Here is a 16,271-nt window from a genome sequence, read left to right as displayed (position 1 = left end):
TATTCAATTTTGGAGAGGCATGGGGAAAAAACACTCTCATCTTTTCCTTTGGCATAAATTTTTGGTCGCAGCTTTTAAATTAGGCATTACCAGCCAACACCACGGGGTTTTGGGAAATTTTCCGCCACCGGCCGTCCGGCGCGAGTATTTCACCACCACTTTTCCTACCCCTTCCGCTGCTGCGACTTCACACAGAGAAACACAACAAAACTAATAAAAACCAAGGGGAGGGAGGGCGGGAAACAGGTCCGGGTCCTGGAACAGAGAGACCGGAAGCTGGGCAGCACGGTGACATATATTCGGAAGGCGGGGCAAGAGCCAGTCATGCCACAGGAGGTGGGGGCAACTGAACAGTGTCTTTCCAGGGGGGGACCCATAGGGGGCCAGCAGTCAGGGGGCAGCATCTCAAATTTGGCTGCAGTGCCCCTCACAACAGGAGTTTCACACAGGATTTGCTGAAATAACTTGAGATGCCACTAGCAGTACAAAACCAGGCAGAATACTCAAGCAGAGGACTGGAGGCTGGACTGGAATTAAAAAGGCAAGAGGATACCGAACACATGGAGAAGATTGAAGCAGGGGACACCATCTTGGAAAAGGGCAAAAAGCCCAAAAAGGATAAGCAGAAAAGCCAGAGTCCTGACATTCAGGGTCTCTGGCTTGTTTGAATCTCCCTGGCTGGTGAATTTCCGGCACTAGTAGGTGTATTTGTACATTCTTGTAATAGCGCAGTTTTTTAGGACAGACCAAGTATTTCTCCTGGAACACCTGGAGTGTGGCAGATTCCAGAGCAGTGGCCAGCTCAGTGATGTAAATATTGAAGAGTGTTGGACTTAGGCTGCAGCCCTTTCTGACTCCTTGGCCCTGCTGAAAATAAGTCATTCTTCTAACGTTCACACTCACACTCTGCTCTCCAAGAACTTCAAGAATAAGCTCTGGTGCTACAATGTGTCAAAGGCCTATTTAAAGTCCACAAAACAGGCGTATATCTTCCTATGTTTTGTATTGTGGATGTGGTTCTGAATGAGACTGTGCAGGGTGTAGTTGTGGTTGGTGCTTTGGCATGAACCCTCCTTTGTTCTTACTGAGGACATTTTGCTATCTCATATCTATCTATCTATCTATCTATCTATCCTGCCTATGCATCTATCTATCTATTTATCCATCTCGGTCTTTCTGTCTGTTTGTCTGTCTGTGTATTTATCTGGAAAAAATAATGGAGTAACACAATTACAAAACATTGATGGGTGCAAGGCCTTCCAAACAGTTATTCATTTGTCAAATATAGAACAAAATAAAAGTAGTCAACACTCCGAAATTTTCAAAAAAATGTACTTTTAATTAGCCTATATGGGAGGGCTGATGTTTCAGTTACAGAGAGCCTTTATCAAAGGTTCTGTTTAACAAGATCGTCACCACACCATATGGGCTAGGTAGAGTCCATTATTTTTGCACATTTTGAAGTGCTTACTACCTTTATTTTCTTCTCTATCTATCTATCCATTCAACAAGTCAGAACATTTAAACCATACACATAGTGAATAGTCAGTTTATGTGTCATAAGGAGGGAAAACAGGTACTAAAGATGGCCAACATGAGGAGGTTCAAATTCACCAAATTAGCAAATTTTATTGGGAAATTTTATTTGAAGCAAATTTATTCCTCACGAGTTGAAGGTACATTATTATTCTCTGGAATCTACAAAGACCCATGACAAACATAAGACATAGAAAAAAAAAAGAAAAAAAAATGAATACTTACCGTTCACCTATGCTGCTTACTTTTCTCCTTATGGTCTTTGGTGTTTCTTCTTACCACCAATGAATGCTGAAAACCCCAGGCATCTTTACACTGGATTCCGGCAAAAATAGTAACCCAGAGGGCCAATCGTCACACTTCCTGATGTCATAGCGACCTTACGAACTTTATGCACAGGGACATGTCTGGCCTGGACACAGCAAGAAAGCCCTGGCCTTTCGCGAAGAGGTATTAGATTTCAGGGAGCAACACACTTCATTTTCTCCTGTTAACCCTACTTTCAGTAAGGCAATCATACAGCATTGGAACGCTATTAACTTGTAGACTAACCCTGTGTCTGCAGATTAATAGTGCTTGAGGACGTGACAAGTTCCTTTTAGACCTGAAACACACTTCCGTTAAAAACACGCACATGCCGTGAGACACGTATTTACCCTGCGTGTTGCGTGTGGTAAGTACGTGTCTCGGGTACGTGCGGTCCACGTGTGTTCTACGTGTGCTATCCACGATAGCACACGTAGAACCGGTAATTTGCATACTCACGTGGTCCGCGCTGCTGTCCGTGGTGCTGATCTTCGGTCTCCAGGCCTGCCGTCTCCCCGCTGCTGCTGCTGCTGCCAGGCAGTGAAGTGAATATTAAATGAGCATAATGAGCGGCGGTCGGCAGCAAGTGGCAGCAGCGGCAGAGAAAGGAGGGCTGGAGAAGGTGAGTAAATGTATTGTTTTTTTTCACTGACACGTGGGTTTTCTCCGGTGCGTGTCACACGGGACCGCATCCACACTACATCCGTGTGGCACGGGTGTGGGCCGTGTGACACCCGTGCTGCCGGAGAAAACGTGGACATGTCAGCGTGTAGAAAAACGCACACACGTACAAACGCACACGGACACACGTTCCATGTGGTTGTACGTGTGTGTGCCTGCTACAATAGGGTAGCATTGCTGAACGTGTCTCTGTGCCGCCGGTACGTGCAAAAAATGGCAAACATGTACCGGCGGCACGGATGTGTGTCGGAGGCCTTAAGTGAATAGGGGTAAGTTACAATACTAGACACCATACATGGATAAGAATGGTACTATTTCTGTTTAAAAAAAAAGATAAATTATTTTTTATCCTTTTTTCAAGATTTATGTTTTATTTTACTGTATATTAAATGTAAATAGTCTATACACCTTTTTCTGTTGCCTAATTTGAGTATTCGGATAACGATTTCTATTCATTACACATTTCATGTGATGCACTTGTTATATATCTTACATGACCAGTATAATTACCTACATTGACCAGATATGCACCTAGAATCGGGATTATTGGCTTTTATTTCCAAGCATTTCTCTTCACTTCTCTGAAATAAAGTAGGTGTTAAACACGATACTCACCTCCTTTATTTTCTTCTAAAATTATCTTAATTGTATGTTTATATTGACTAAAAATAGTTCCCATTTTACTTACAAGCAGGAGTCTTGTAGACTTGATTTAACTTTACTATATCGCCATGAGAAAATAAATAGGAAAAATTAGCCCTTAACGATTGCTTTGCTTAGCTAGAGATAAAAATGAATTCACACTTCATAGCTTTTCTATATTCCCTGTCTGGAGGTGCATGTGTTCACATCATAATTCAAGCAACTTTGATGCCCTCTTATCCTACGCTTTGGGTAATGTAGTATTTTAACACTGCATTATTACAGTGTTTTATTATACCTATTTGTCCACAAGAAAAGTGAATCCTTTATACGTTTTGTACCTTTTATTGGACCAGTGTGAAAATTATTCATAGGTGTTGTTGCTTGGCCCATAAATTTGGGAACTTCAGATGCGATATCAGAAAATAAGACTTTTGCAGCAATTATATTTTGCTTCCGATAACACTTCTTAAAACTTTATTGTGAAATAAACACGTAGGAGTATAATTAAAACCGTCACTCAGGCTTCACTAACAATACCGAAAAAGAGTGAACAATGGGTGCTTAAATTATAGAAGGTGACACGAAAGTGGCAGATTTATTAGGTACCTTGTAAATGTAAACTTATCTCTGCTTGTTTGGTATAATGTCATGCAGGTTATGCTGTAAAGGTCTTTTTATTTCTAGGGCGAGCCTGGACCGATGGGACTGCCAGGACTTGAAGGTCTCCCGGGAGAGAAGGTATTGGAATCTTATTTGTCTCTCCTGTTTTTTGTAAAGTGACACATTTCTTTATTGCCTTAAGTCAGCGGTTGCTCTGCCCATCTGTATAGTCATTGATACAGCCATACTGTAGTTTATGTAATAAAAGATATAAAAAAATCTAAATACATCTTCCAGCTGAGGATTAAAGAAAGTTAAAAGCAGTAGCTAATTTCCATATTTCCATAATCATATTATACTGTCTTATGGTCTGTGCATGCCAATTAGCTACAAGCCTTGATGACTTTGATACAGACAGATGGATAGGTGCAATTATACATGAGAGGATCATTATGCCTTACATATGTGTGAACACTAGAGGTTTCAACTAAAATAAAATAATTACTACTAAAGTTGAACCTAAAAGGGGATTTCGGGAAATTAAGTTAGCAATTATCCAAATGATGATGGTAACTTGTAGACTGCTGAGACCCCAACAATCGCCAGAATAGCACACTTTTGTCCTTTATTTGAGTAGATCAGCAGTGCCCATACTTTAATGCAGCTCCAATCTTTCTCTATGGGATGGTCAGAGATAGCTGAGAACTGTCATGCACGGACTAGGGGATAGTCCGGCGTGAGACCAAACACACAACTTAAAAAGGGAAAACACCGTGACAAGACAAGGGGTACACTAGGTACACTTTAACAATGGTGAGCCCTCGCGCTATTGAAAGAGGAGATGGATACCTCGTCCATTTATCTGCCACTGTACCCTGCACTCCTAGCCAGTCCCTATAGAGGTTCCTCACCTGTCGCTGAGCCGGAACCTGAAGGCCTGAGATGACCGTAGAATAGTCCCTGGCTAGGGAGTGGGCAGGTGATGGACGCTAGCCTCACCACTGCACTGAAACAACATACTGGAAAAGAAAGACAGACATGAGGACAAACAACAACAGAATGCTGCAGTCAGAACCAAGACTGCAGCCACCACAGCAACTGCAGCAGAGGGAAACAACAGCTCCTTCTTCCTACAAGATCAGAATCCAAATGAATAAAGAATAACCAGCACCCTCTGCTGGTAGCAGAGGGTATATAAAGGGACTGGGGGTGGTCTCAAACCGGAAATACTTGGAATGGTAATTAGCCTGCTTACTGCCAAGCAATACTGCTATTAACCCTAAAACTGCTAAAGGAAAGGAAAACACATTTAAATAGCAGAGTCTCAAAGGGGAAGGTAAGACTAGGACCCAAAACCTGTCACTAAACTCCTATAGCAGAGAGAGAACTATGATACGAACAATTCTTGTTGCCAAAAAAGTTAGTTTGTGCAAATATTCATTCAATGCTTTCATGCCTATATCTGTAATTGCAAAATTGGCAAATCCTTAAGATATTTTATTATTCATCTAATGCCCAAATATTTGAAGAAAAACATATTCATTGATGATTGTCACATTCAATTTGCTAAGCAATGCCTAACAATTACATACAACAATGATGATAAAAAGCAGGCAAAATGTAATAAAGATTTTACAACTGTTTGCTGCCAAACTTATACAGAGTGAGAAATCTCAAAGCAAGGCCACTGAACAATTTCTCACAAACAGAGCACTGAACCAAATTTGATAACATCTTCTAGAAGATCTGTCAGATAAGATTAGAATGTCATATAAGATAATGCGTTAGAGCAACCGAATTATCCCATCTAGTCAACATGTTTCATGAACTAATTGAAAAAGAGTTTGTATATGTAAGTCAACCGGCTGTTGAATGTCTCTTGAGAGATGGTGGACAGAATGGAATATTATCATGAAAAAGTAGTTTAGTTAGAAAAAAAACAAAAATAAGCCAAAATACAGAAATGTGCTGTATTCTCGTTAGATGTCACAATTTGACTAAAGGGTAACAGGGGACAGAAGCTCCTGTACTGACCCTCATGCGAAGCTATCCCTAACCTCAAGGTTACTCCTCATGGTGGAGATGCCTGAGTTCCGATTCTGGCTATGCTCCTGACCAGATTAAATCTGATTTCTCCCTCCTACTAAGGAAGGAAGGGGCAGAAGTGAAATGGAAACACAGACAAGGGAAAACTAAAACTCTGACACACTGTACACACATAGTAATAGACAATGAGAGACTCAGGAGAAAAGCAAGAGCAGGAAAGTAGCAAAAGGCAACAAGGTTTAACCCCACATCCACCCTCAGCAACAAGTATCACAATCACCAGATGGTCTCGATTACAACACCTCACCAGAGCTGCTAGGATAAACTATAGCTGACATAGAAGGTAGGACCTAGCCAGCCTATATAGCACAGGAGCTGATGTAATTGGCTCACCACAACATGTGATCAAAGGAGATTAATAAGAAGACTAGTAGAGATTAACTCTTGCTAGCCTGCCTATCAACTACCACTCTGTAGGTCGACATCTAGTGCTGCATGCATTGAACACAGACATAAGAGAAGTTATTGGGCGGAGTGTCAACATCACTAATCTGAACAGACCCTGACGCCACCATGAAAATCTGCAAAGTTTGCAAAAATATTCATGTGACATTAGATCAGGACAAGATTTGGATGTTGCACAGTAATGCAGAATGTATATGTGAGGCCAGGGCTACATGGAAAGTCAGGCAACCCTGAGATAGCTGTGTCGCATTACATCTAATAATTTGCTATTGTGCTACACTATGCCCTCCTACGACTGACACAGAGATGGAAATGTCTCCAAATGCATTGGAGTTTCTGTCACTGGTTCTAAATCACACAAGACACGCTAGCCATAAACTTCAATGCATCACATGCGATTTGCATTCCACTACTCTCTAATATGTTTTATTTTAGTCTTACAACAAAATTAAAGCTCTAAAATAAATGAGTCATAGCAAGTTGCAGACAAGTTATGTAGATATCTTTGACTTGTCTTAGAATTGATGTTGTGCGACATATATCGCCATGTAGCCCTAGCTTAAAGGGTTATTCCCATATTCCCTTTTCTGAGTGTGCCCACTAGTGTTTAATTAGATAGATCGATAGATACTGAAAAGGACAAAAAAATCTAAAAATAAAATCACAAAAATGTTATAGACCTTGTTTCATCCTGCAGTGCATTAGCTATGTGTGTTTTAGATATATAGATATTAGATAGATAGAAAAGATAGATAGATAGATAGATAGATAGATAGAGGGATAGATGGATAGATAGATAGAGGGATAGACGGATAGATAGATAGAGGGATAGATAGTTCGATAGATAGATAGATAGATAGATAGATAGAGGGATAGATAGATAGATAGATAGAGGGATAGATAGTTAGATAGATAGATAGATAGATACATAGAGATAGATAGATAGGTAGATAGATAGATAGAACAGATAGAGGGATAGATAGATAGAACAGATAGACGGAGACATAGATATTTAAACAAACATTCATATTCAATATCAATAATCATAAACTGAAATAAGAATTGAAAATATAATCAGACATATTTTTCCTGAAGCCATACCCAAAGCTACATATTATGACCCGAGGGCTCCTAAAAGGTATAGACATGTACGTGTTTAATCCATTTTAATTTACCTTGCACAATTCAGAGCCTATCTGCTACCGTACAAGTCTACATTTTAATGGAGCGCATACATCAGAAGAGTACCTTTGGCATGTTAAATTGATTCACAACTGCATTCCTTTCCCTGAGGTTCACTTATCCTCATGCAATAATGTTTACATATGTGTAGAACAAAGACATAATAGAGGATTCAGACTGGAGAGATTAAAAGTGTCAGCTGGATTAGCTAATGAATTATATTCTTGACTAAGCAATGACAAAATGTATAAGACAAACTGCTGTTCTTTGAGCCATAAATATATCATTTGTCTCTCTTGTTTCATAAATAAGGCATGCTCTGGATTGCTAAACTGGATTGTGTATATTATTTGTGTCCTAGGGAGATCGAGGACAAATTGGTCCACCGGGAATTGCTGGGATACCAGTGAGTAGTTTTGGCAGCTTTTACAATTCAGAAAACCTATATAAATTACAATTACTGTATTACGCTCCTATATTGAGCAAAATATACATTGTTAAAATACATGCCTAGTTATTTTATTTTGTCGAGTTTATGACCTTAAATTTATTTCACTCGATTCTATGAAAACTGCTGTCTGAACATATAAGAGAAGCACGAAATATGAAATATTTGATGTTATTTTATTAGCTCGGTTTGAATTTAATAGTCATACTTCAATGATCTAACAAAACGTATCCTCCAAAATGCCTCAATTCTGTATATTTAGGCTTCCGTCAATATCTGAATGTCCAATATCTACACATTGTGATTAATTTTCAGTATGGTAATAGCCTGATACAATTCATTCTGTGTGTTTGCTCAGTTAATGGGAAATTTAGTATTGATTTCTGGATTTATTGTTTTAGTATTTCATTCACTAGTTATTTACATAGTAAGTGTTCAGTTATTAAACTGAAATTTATTTTTGTTTCACTGCTTTGTCCAATGTTGAGGATGTCTTAAATACTCAATAGTTCATCAGTCGTTTCTTTCACTGTCTTAATTAGAAAACTTCCTGCAATCTATGTCATTCTTATCTACCAACACAAAAGTGTCCTATTATACCTGTTCACATCAGATTTTAGTATATTTAGTATATTTACATATAGGCACCAGCATAGAACAATCACGAGCTACAGAAATATTAATACCTCTGAATGATTTGAACAGCCTTAACTGATCCTGGCTGGTGCCTGCAGTATTCCACAGCTGACATCTGTAATTTGAAATTGTTAGAACTATTTGGATTAGTCTCTTAGATGTTGTGTGAATATCAACTGTGTCATCTAAGCGATCAGACAGAAAAGAGCCTGCTTCTGTCACCGAATTGCCCTCCTTCCCCAGAGGAGCATTGATTGTTGGTCATGCTAATACTCAAACTCTGAATATCCTGTTCATGTTATATGAAGAGCTAAATACTGAAAAGACAAGGGTATTACACGAGTTAGAAAAATGAATATTGGACTAGTCACAACCACTATAAACACAACAGCGGCAGCAGCCCACAGGTATGGAAGATCAAATACGAGAAGAAAAGGGGTTAACCCGTGCTGCTGTCAAATTCTGCATAGTGATTTGTCCTGATGGAGGAAATATCTATCTCTAAAATGCGTTGACACAATAAATCACCATCCAGGATTTCTACAATTTATTCCCAGCTGAGAGAAATAACACAGAGACCAGAGTAGCGTCACATGCATTTTTGTATGATTGATTTCATTTTTTTAGTGCCTATGGCATAGCTATTTTTAAAAAAATCTTAGGTGAAAACACCATTAAGGGCTCGGTTCCACTTGCGCATAGGTTCCGATGTGAGAGCATCGGAAGTGATATGTTAATGACTCTCTGCTGCGAGCTTCAGCCGAGGTCATGCGACTGTGATGCGATTTTGCGATTGAATCACAGCTGCGGAGAAGAGGGAGGGATCACTTTTTCCCAATCTACTCTGCTGCCTGTCTCTGCGTACATCGCACTGCAGTTGGATGACATGTGAATGCATGAGCCTAGAATCACTGCCAAATGCAGCATGTCACGATTCATTTCTCTGGCCAATATGGCATGAGAAATCAATCACAGATGGACACTGCCCCATAGTTATGCACTGGTGCAAGTGCAGTCCAATGTTTTATCGGATTGCACTCGTACATGTAAGACGCAAGTGGAACCGTACCCTAAGGCGGGCTTTGCATGTTGCGACATCGCAAGCTGATGCTGCGATGTCGTACGCGATAGTCCCCGCCCCCGTCGCAGGTACGATATCGTGTGATAGCTGGCGTAGCGAAAATTATCGCTACGCCAGCTTCACATGCACTCACCTGCCCTGCGACCGTCGCTCTGGCCGGCGACCCGCCTCCTTCCTAAGGGGGCGGGTCGTGCGGCGTCATAGCGACGTCACACGGCAGGCGACCAATAGCGGCGGAGGGGCGGAGATGAGCAGGATGTAAACATCCTGCCCACCTCCTTCCTTCCACATATCCTACGGAAGCCGCGGTGACGCTGGTAGGAGATGTTCATCGCTCCTGCGACTTCACACACAGTGATGTGTGCTGCCGCAGGAGCGAGGAACAACATCGTACCGTCGCGTCAGCGTAATTATGGATTATGCCGACGCTGCACCGATGATACGATTACGACAATTTGCGCTCGTTAATCGTATCATCTAGGCTTTACACACTACGATGTCGCATGCGATGCCGGATGTGCGTCACTTTCAATTTGACCCCACCGACATCGCACCTGCGATGTCGTAGTGTGCAAAGCCCGCCTAAGAGTGAGTATTGTCTAAAACCATCCTCTTGTTTAAAACATTTTTTTTGTTCTAGTTACTGTTGAGCAAGTAGTTAACTATTCATACTCGCTATACTGTTAGCGAGTACTATCCAATACTCACATATTCGTTATGAGTAGCGGGCGCAATGTAAGTCAAGGGAAATACTCGCTAAGTAGCGAGTAACCAGAAAGCCGTACTATTCGCTATTTGCACGAAAAGTACGGCTTTCGGGTTACTCGCTACTTAGCAAGTATTTCCCATTGACTTACATTCCGCCAGCTAATCATAACGAATATGTGAGTAGCGGACAGTACTCGCTAACAGCATAGCAAATACGAATAGTTAACTATTCGTTCAACATTAGTTCCAGTATCTCGTCTAGAAAAATACAATCTACTTAATCCATTCTCCCTCAAAGTATTGCTTTATCATATGGACTTCATAGGTTTTCTTGCTTGAGATCCCCCTCTATGAGGAAAAGCATAGTGCACATTCCTGCATACATAACAGAAACATGTAATACATAATAACTTATTATTTAATTTGAATGGTATCATAGAATACGAATTACTTCTACTATACCATGAATGATTACTTGCAGCTTTCCCAAACCAATCCTTGGGATTTTGAGCAATCTGACCTTGGGTAACATGTCAGATAAGTATAAAAAGCACACTAGGCTGTAGATATATATATATATATATATATATATATATATATATATATATATATATATATATATACAGCTCTGGCCAAAATTAAGAGACCACTGCAAAATTTTCAGTTTTTCTTATTTTTCGCTTTATATTTTTGAGTAAAATGTAAATTGATTTATCATTCTATGAACTAGTATTTTCAGATCATAAATGCAAAATTTATTGCTTGGAAATTCGGAGACATGTTGTCAGTAGTTTATAGAATAAAAGAATGATCTACATTTTACTGAAAAATATAAAGAGAAAAATCAGAAAAACTGAAAATTTTGCAGTGGTCTCTTAATTTTTTGCCAGAGCTATATGTACATATATATATAGATATATATATATATATATATATATATATATATATACACATACACACACACACAATATATATATAGTTGTATAATAATAAATAAATATTTTAAAAAATGACTTAGAGCTCTGCAGGTATTTTTGATTCTCAGCGCACATAAAGGAGACGGCTACGGGCTGCCACCCACATCTGCCTAGCTTTACCTTGACTGGCAATCAACATACAGGGAAGCTCAATTTTTTTTTTTTTTTATTTAAAAAAAATAATTAAAAAAAATGTGTGAGCTCCCGCTGCATTTTCTATTGCTAGCTAAGGGTAATCCAAGCAGCTACTGGCTACTAACCCCAACTGCTTGGTGTTACTTTCACTGGCAATGGAAAATCCAGGGAAACCTTTTTTTTATCAAAAAACAAAGAGAAAATGACATGGGCTTCACCATATTTTTGTATGCTAGCCAGGTACAGCAGGCAGGTACGGGCTGCTCGCAACCCCCAGCTGCCTATTTGTACCCGACTGGGAATGAAAAACATAGGGAAGCCCTTTTTTAATTATTTCATGAAATAATTGGAAAAAAAAACAACGTGGCCTTTGCCCAATTTTTGTGTCCAGCAAGGTACAACTAGGCAGCTAAGGATTGGAATCCGCAGCGCTAGGTAGCCCAAGCTTTCTGGGCCCCCCGCTGCGAATTGCAGTCTGCAGCCGCCTCAAAAAATGGCACCTTCATAGAAGCACCATCTTCTGGCTCTGTATCCAACTTTCCAGCGGCCCTGATGCTGGGTGGCACGCTGGGTAATAAGGGGTTAATACCAGCTTTGTTTTACCAGCTGGAATTAAGTTTGAGATTCTTAATGTCAGGCCAAGTTTGACCCGGCCATTAAGAATCTCCAATAAATGGTTAAAAATAGACATTACACAGAGAAAAAATACTTTATTAGAAAAGAATACACAGACACACTTAGAGACTCCATTTTTATTACTTCCTCTCACCCCTCCACGATCCTGGTCTTCTGTCTTCTTCAACCAATATAGCTATGCTATTTCAGAAAGCACGGGGGGAGGAAGAATGCTGCTCTCCCTGTGCTGTCTAATCGAGCAGAGGCTGCGGGTTGGTAAACGGTGACGTCACCGCTACCACCATTTCCATAGTAACCTAACAAGCGAGTTACTATAGCAACGGTGATCTCCAATTACCTGATTCCCGGCGCCACTATTCACCAGCTAAGGCATTACAGTGTGTGGCAGCCAATCCTTGCATGTGGGCTGACTCTGTAAAGAGCGCCAACATGCAGGGAGAGGAAGCCAAGCATGTGCTCGAGCATGTCGTTGGTACTTGGTGCTCGCCGATTATACTGAGTACTGAGATGCTCGGGCAAGCACCAAGTACCGTTGAGTATGCACGCCCATCCCTTTCCTGTCACTACAGGACCTTGCATGATGTCATAGCCAAGTGACCAGTCTGTAGCCAATGAGATAATAAAACATTCACATGGCTATGACGTCACAGAAGGTCCTTTAGTCATTCTGGTTACCGGGAGGACACAGCGATGATCGGACTCAGAAGCAGAAGCACCGGGACACAGAGTCTGCATGACGCGTCACGGGACCTGTAAGTATAATTATAATGTTATTATTATTAACTATATTGTTTATTTTACAGCCCCCCGACACCCCTTCCTATAACTGTAAAGTCCAAGATTGGAGATCGGATGCAAGATCGTGTTATCTCGATCCCTATCTCGATCTTTACAAAACGATCGGGCGAGTCTCCCCGATCCCGACCATCGGGGGATCGCCCATCACTAATTATTTTGTCTAATGAACACTATATTTCGATCTTATTATTAAAAAGTATCATAAGTTCATAAATTGGAGCTATGACTGGAATAATTATTTCAATTGAGTCAACATATTCATAACTTAGTTTAGGAAAAATGTGATCATTTAATATTAGAAGCAACATCTTTAGCAATATTGTAGCAATATATATAAATTCTCTGTTTTTCTTGATGTTCTGCTTTTTCATTTCGTTGGGCTTTGACTGCTGTTTATCCTGTTGACTGGGCTACAAGAGTTTGCAGTAAAAGCTTGTTTTGAAGATTTTCTAGTGGAGGTTCATAGGTTCTTTGCCAGTTGATGAGCTTTGAAGAGTCAATTGTGGGTCATCTAACAATCTATTTTGATTATTTGGTGTTTTGACAGCTGCTACTTGAAAGCATATGTACTGTGCGTCTACTTATTATGTAGTCTTTCTGTTCAACTCTTCCGAAAAACGTAGTGATAAATTTACAGTTTATGAAGTCAAAGTAAAAAAGAAACAAGCCTTGGCTTTTGATGGAGATTTCAGAGTGTCTGCTGTTATCAGGTTTATGTAGATGAAACTGAATCAGATTTTGTCATTATCTTTACCCAAAGGAAGACAAGCCAAAGCAAACACAATAGTATTCAAATTGCATCTTGTAATAGAAGTTGCAGTATTTTATTAGTACGTGTGTAGTTTAAGATGATAGATTAGAGAATTGTAGTTGATATTTTATCAGGACCGTGGGGTGGTGTAACTGCCTACAGTGTGAGCCAAAATTATCAGTATCATGTTCACATTATAGGGAAGCTATCATCAAAAAAATTACATATTCATATTTGTGTGCTAAATATATTTCTTTTTCAATTTGGCAATGTTTGTTTTTTGTTAGTTTTTTTTAAAGCATCACAATAAGTATTTAAAATATACAAACAGAACACTTGCAATTTTAAAATGGCCACTGAGAATTTTTTTAATACCAGATCTTTAGGCCAGTTCTTCATGCCAATCTTGATGAGAGGCCGTGTTTGAGTCAGATGCTACTGATTCATGAAGAAGTTGTCACAGGGAAGTATGAAGGGTACTGGGGCTCCTAGGCTGACCCTGAGACAGGCGCCCCTGCGCTCTCCCTTATCTCGATGGTAGGCTCGATGGTAGCCAGGGTCAAGCCTCCAGCATAGCCTTGTCTCCTGTCCAAGCCCTGATACTACTTCTCCCCACCCAGGGAGTGGGTCGGAACCCAGAAACTAAAACCCCACAAATAATGACAGGCAAGGGTAAAAGGAAACTCTTACACCCAACACTCAAAACACAAAGGAACAACAATATGTGTGCAGGGGAGTAACAAAATAGGGAATGAAGTAATGCATGACAGGGAAATGCTCACACCAATCACAAGCGCTGCAAAAATCACCATTAATAAGAGGAGCAACAAGACAAAGGTTCGCATATGCTATCACTGGCGCAAGAGTGAAGAAAGGCATGCTTAATAAAGGGAAGTGACAGCTGCACATGGCAATCAGCAACCCGAGCATTTAGGTCTTGCTCCCACATCTGCAGGAATTAACTCCTGCAGAACTGAAGACCAGAGAACCTGCAGCAGCTGACGCCTGACTCTGACTGAACACTCCACCAGACCCAGGTTGCTCATCAGACTCTGCATTGTGAACAGTCTAAATGGTGCTTTATACACTGCGACATCACTAGTGATTGCTAGCAATGTCGAGCGCGATAGCACCCACCCCCGTCGTTCCAGCGATATGTGGTGATCACTGCTGTAGTGAACATTATCACTACGGCAGCATCACACGCACATACCTTGTCAGCGACGTCGCTGTGACCGCCGAACAATCTCTCCCTCAAGGGGTGCGTACGGCGTCATAGCGACGTCACTGCGGCATCACTAAGCGGCCGGCCAATAGAAGCGGAGGGGCGGAGATGAGCGGGATGTAACATCCCGCCCACCTCCTTCCTTCCTCATTGCCGGTGGCCGCAGGTAAGGAGATGTTCGTCGCTCCTGCGGTGTCACACATAGTGATGTGTGATGCCGCAGGAACGACGAACAACATCGTAACAGCGGCAGCAGCGATATTAAGGAAATAAACGACGTGTCAACGATCACCGTTTTTGAGCAATTTGCGATCGTTGATCGTCGCTCATTGGTGTCACACGCTGTGATGTCACTGCCGGCACCGGATGTGTGTCACTAACGACGTGACCCCGACGATATATCGGTAGTGATGTCGCAGCGTGTAAATCACCCTTTACACAACGATACCAACAGGTGAGTGCAGAGCTAAACATCGCATGACAGAAGTGCACACCTCTTCATGAATATGGAGCATCTGACAAGCAGCGTCTGGTTCCATCTCAAAAGAAGTCAGTTTGGGGGAAGGTTAGTACAGCTAAAAGAACAGTGGCATTATGAGAGGAGAACTACAAATGAGTTTGTAATGGGACAAAATTCAGCTCTGTCGTACTGTGTGGGTTCTAATTAGGCACTGTTCTGCATAATAGTTTAGTAGGGTTGATCTTAATGGCATATTCCCTTTACATTAAGTAAATCAGTATCATATATTTAATAATGTAAGCAGTTTATACTGTGAGTTTGCATTGAGTTAAACAAAACCGAGGGATCTAAACAGCTCTCTATTACCTGGTGGAGGACAACGATGGCATTGTTTGATGACTGTCTGCACATTCAGTAAATCTGATCCTGAAATGAAGCATATTACCTAGCTTTCATTGTGAGTGAATCTACACCCACACCAACAATTAGGTAAATCAAACATTGTTTCATAGTAGTCAGGCAAGATGTACTTCTTCGTGAACACTATAAAACTGTCTTTTCCAATCTATCACTGTTTATTCTCCTTAAAAGCCTTGTTACTCGAATTTTAAGGCAAGCCTGATTTACTAGTCATTTTTATTGCACTGTACACTGTAACATGCTGTTTAATGTTATTCTGGTCAGTAAGGCAATTGCATTAGAAATAAGAAACAACTAAATTTGTGTTCTGTAGGATAATACAATTTGATTAAAACATATATCTTCATTTTAAAAGGGAAGGAACGGAGCCCCGGGTCCTCCAGGAATTCCAGGTGAACCGGTAAGTATGCATATTAAATGTGCTTTGCTACTGAATATTCTAGAGAATTGAGAAGACAGACATTTCAAAGCCCTAAGAACTGTCATTGCTGATCTCAATTTGGTAGCTGTGCTTCCCTAAGGTACAAAGTAGAGT

At 40.6% G+C, this 16,271-nt stretch overlaps 1 protein-coding gene across 2 annotated transcripts in view; it reads left to right on the top strand.

Moving 5' to 3' along the window:
• The window catches only part of COL19A1 (collagen type XIX alpha 1 chain), a 1,307,565-nt gene that overhangs the window by 1,083,885 nt on the left and 207,409 nt on the right, over nt 1-16,271 (top strand). For both annotated transcript variants that reach the window (XM_075340245.1, XM_075340246.1), the window contains exons 42-44: nt 3,853-3,906; nt 7,823-7,867; nt 16,092-16,136. In XM_075340245.1, coding sequence (XP_075196360.1) covers nt 3,853-3,906; nt 7,823-7,867; nt 16,092-16,136 — 144 coding nt within the window. The remainder of the gene's footprint in view (nt 1-3,852; nt 3,907-7,822; nt 7,868-16,091; nt 16,137-16,271) is intronic.

This window comes from Anomaloglossus baeobatrachus, chromosome 3 (assembly GCF_048569485.1).
Source record: "Anomaloglossus baeobatrachus isolate aAnoBae1 chromosome 3, aAnoBae1.hap1, whole genome shotgun sequence".
Classification (NCBI taxonomy): Eukaryota; Metazoa; Chordata; class Amphibia; order Anura; family Aromobatidae; genus Anomaloglossus; species Anomaloglossus baeobatrachus.
This window is presented reverse-complemented; position numbering and strand designations above follow the sequence as displayed.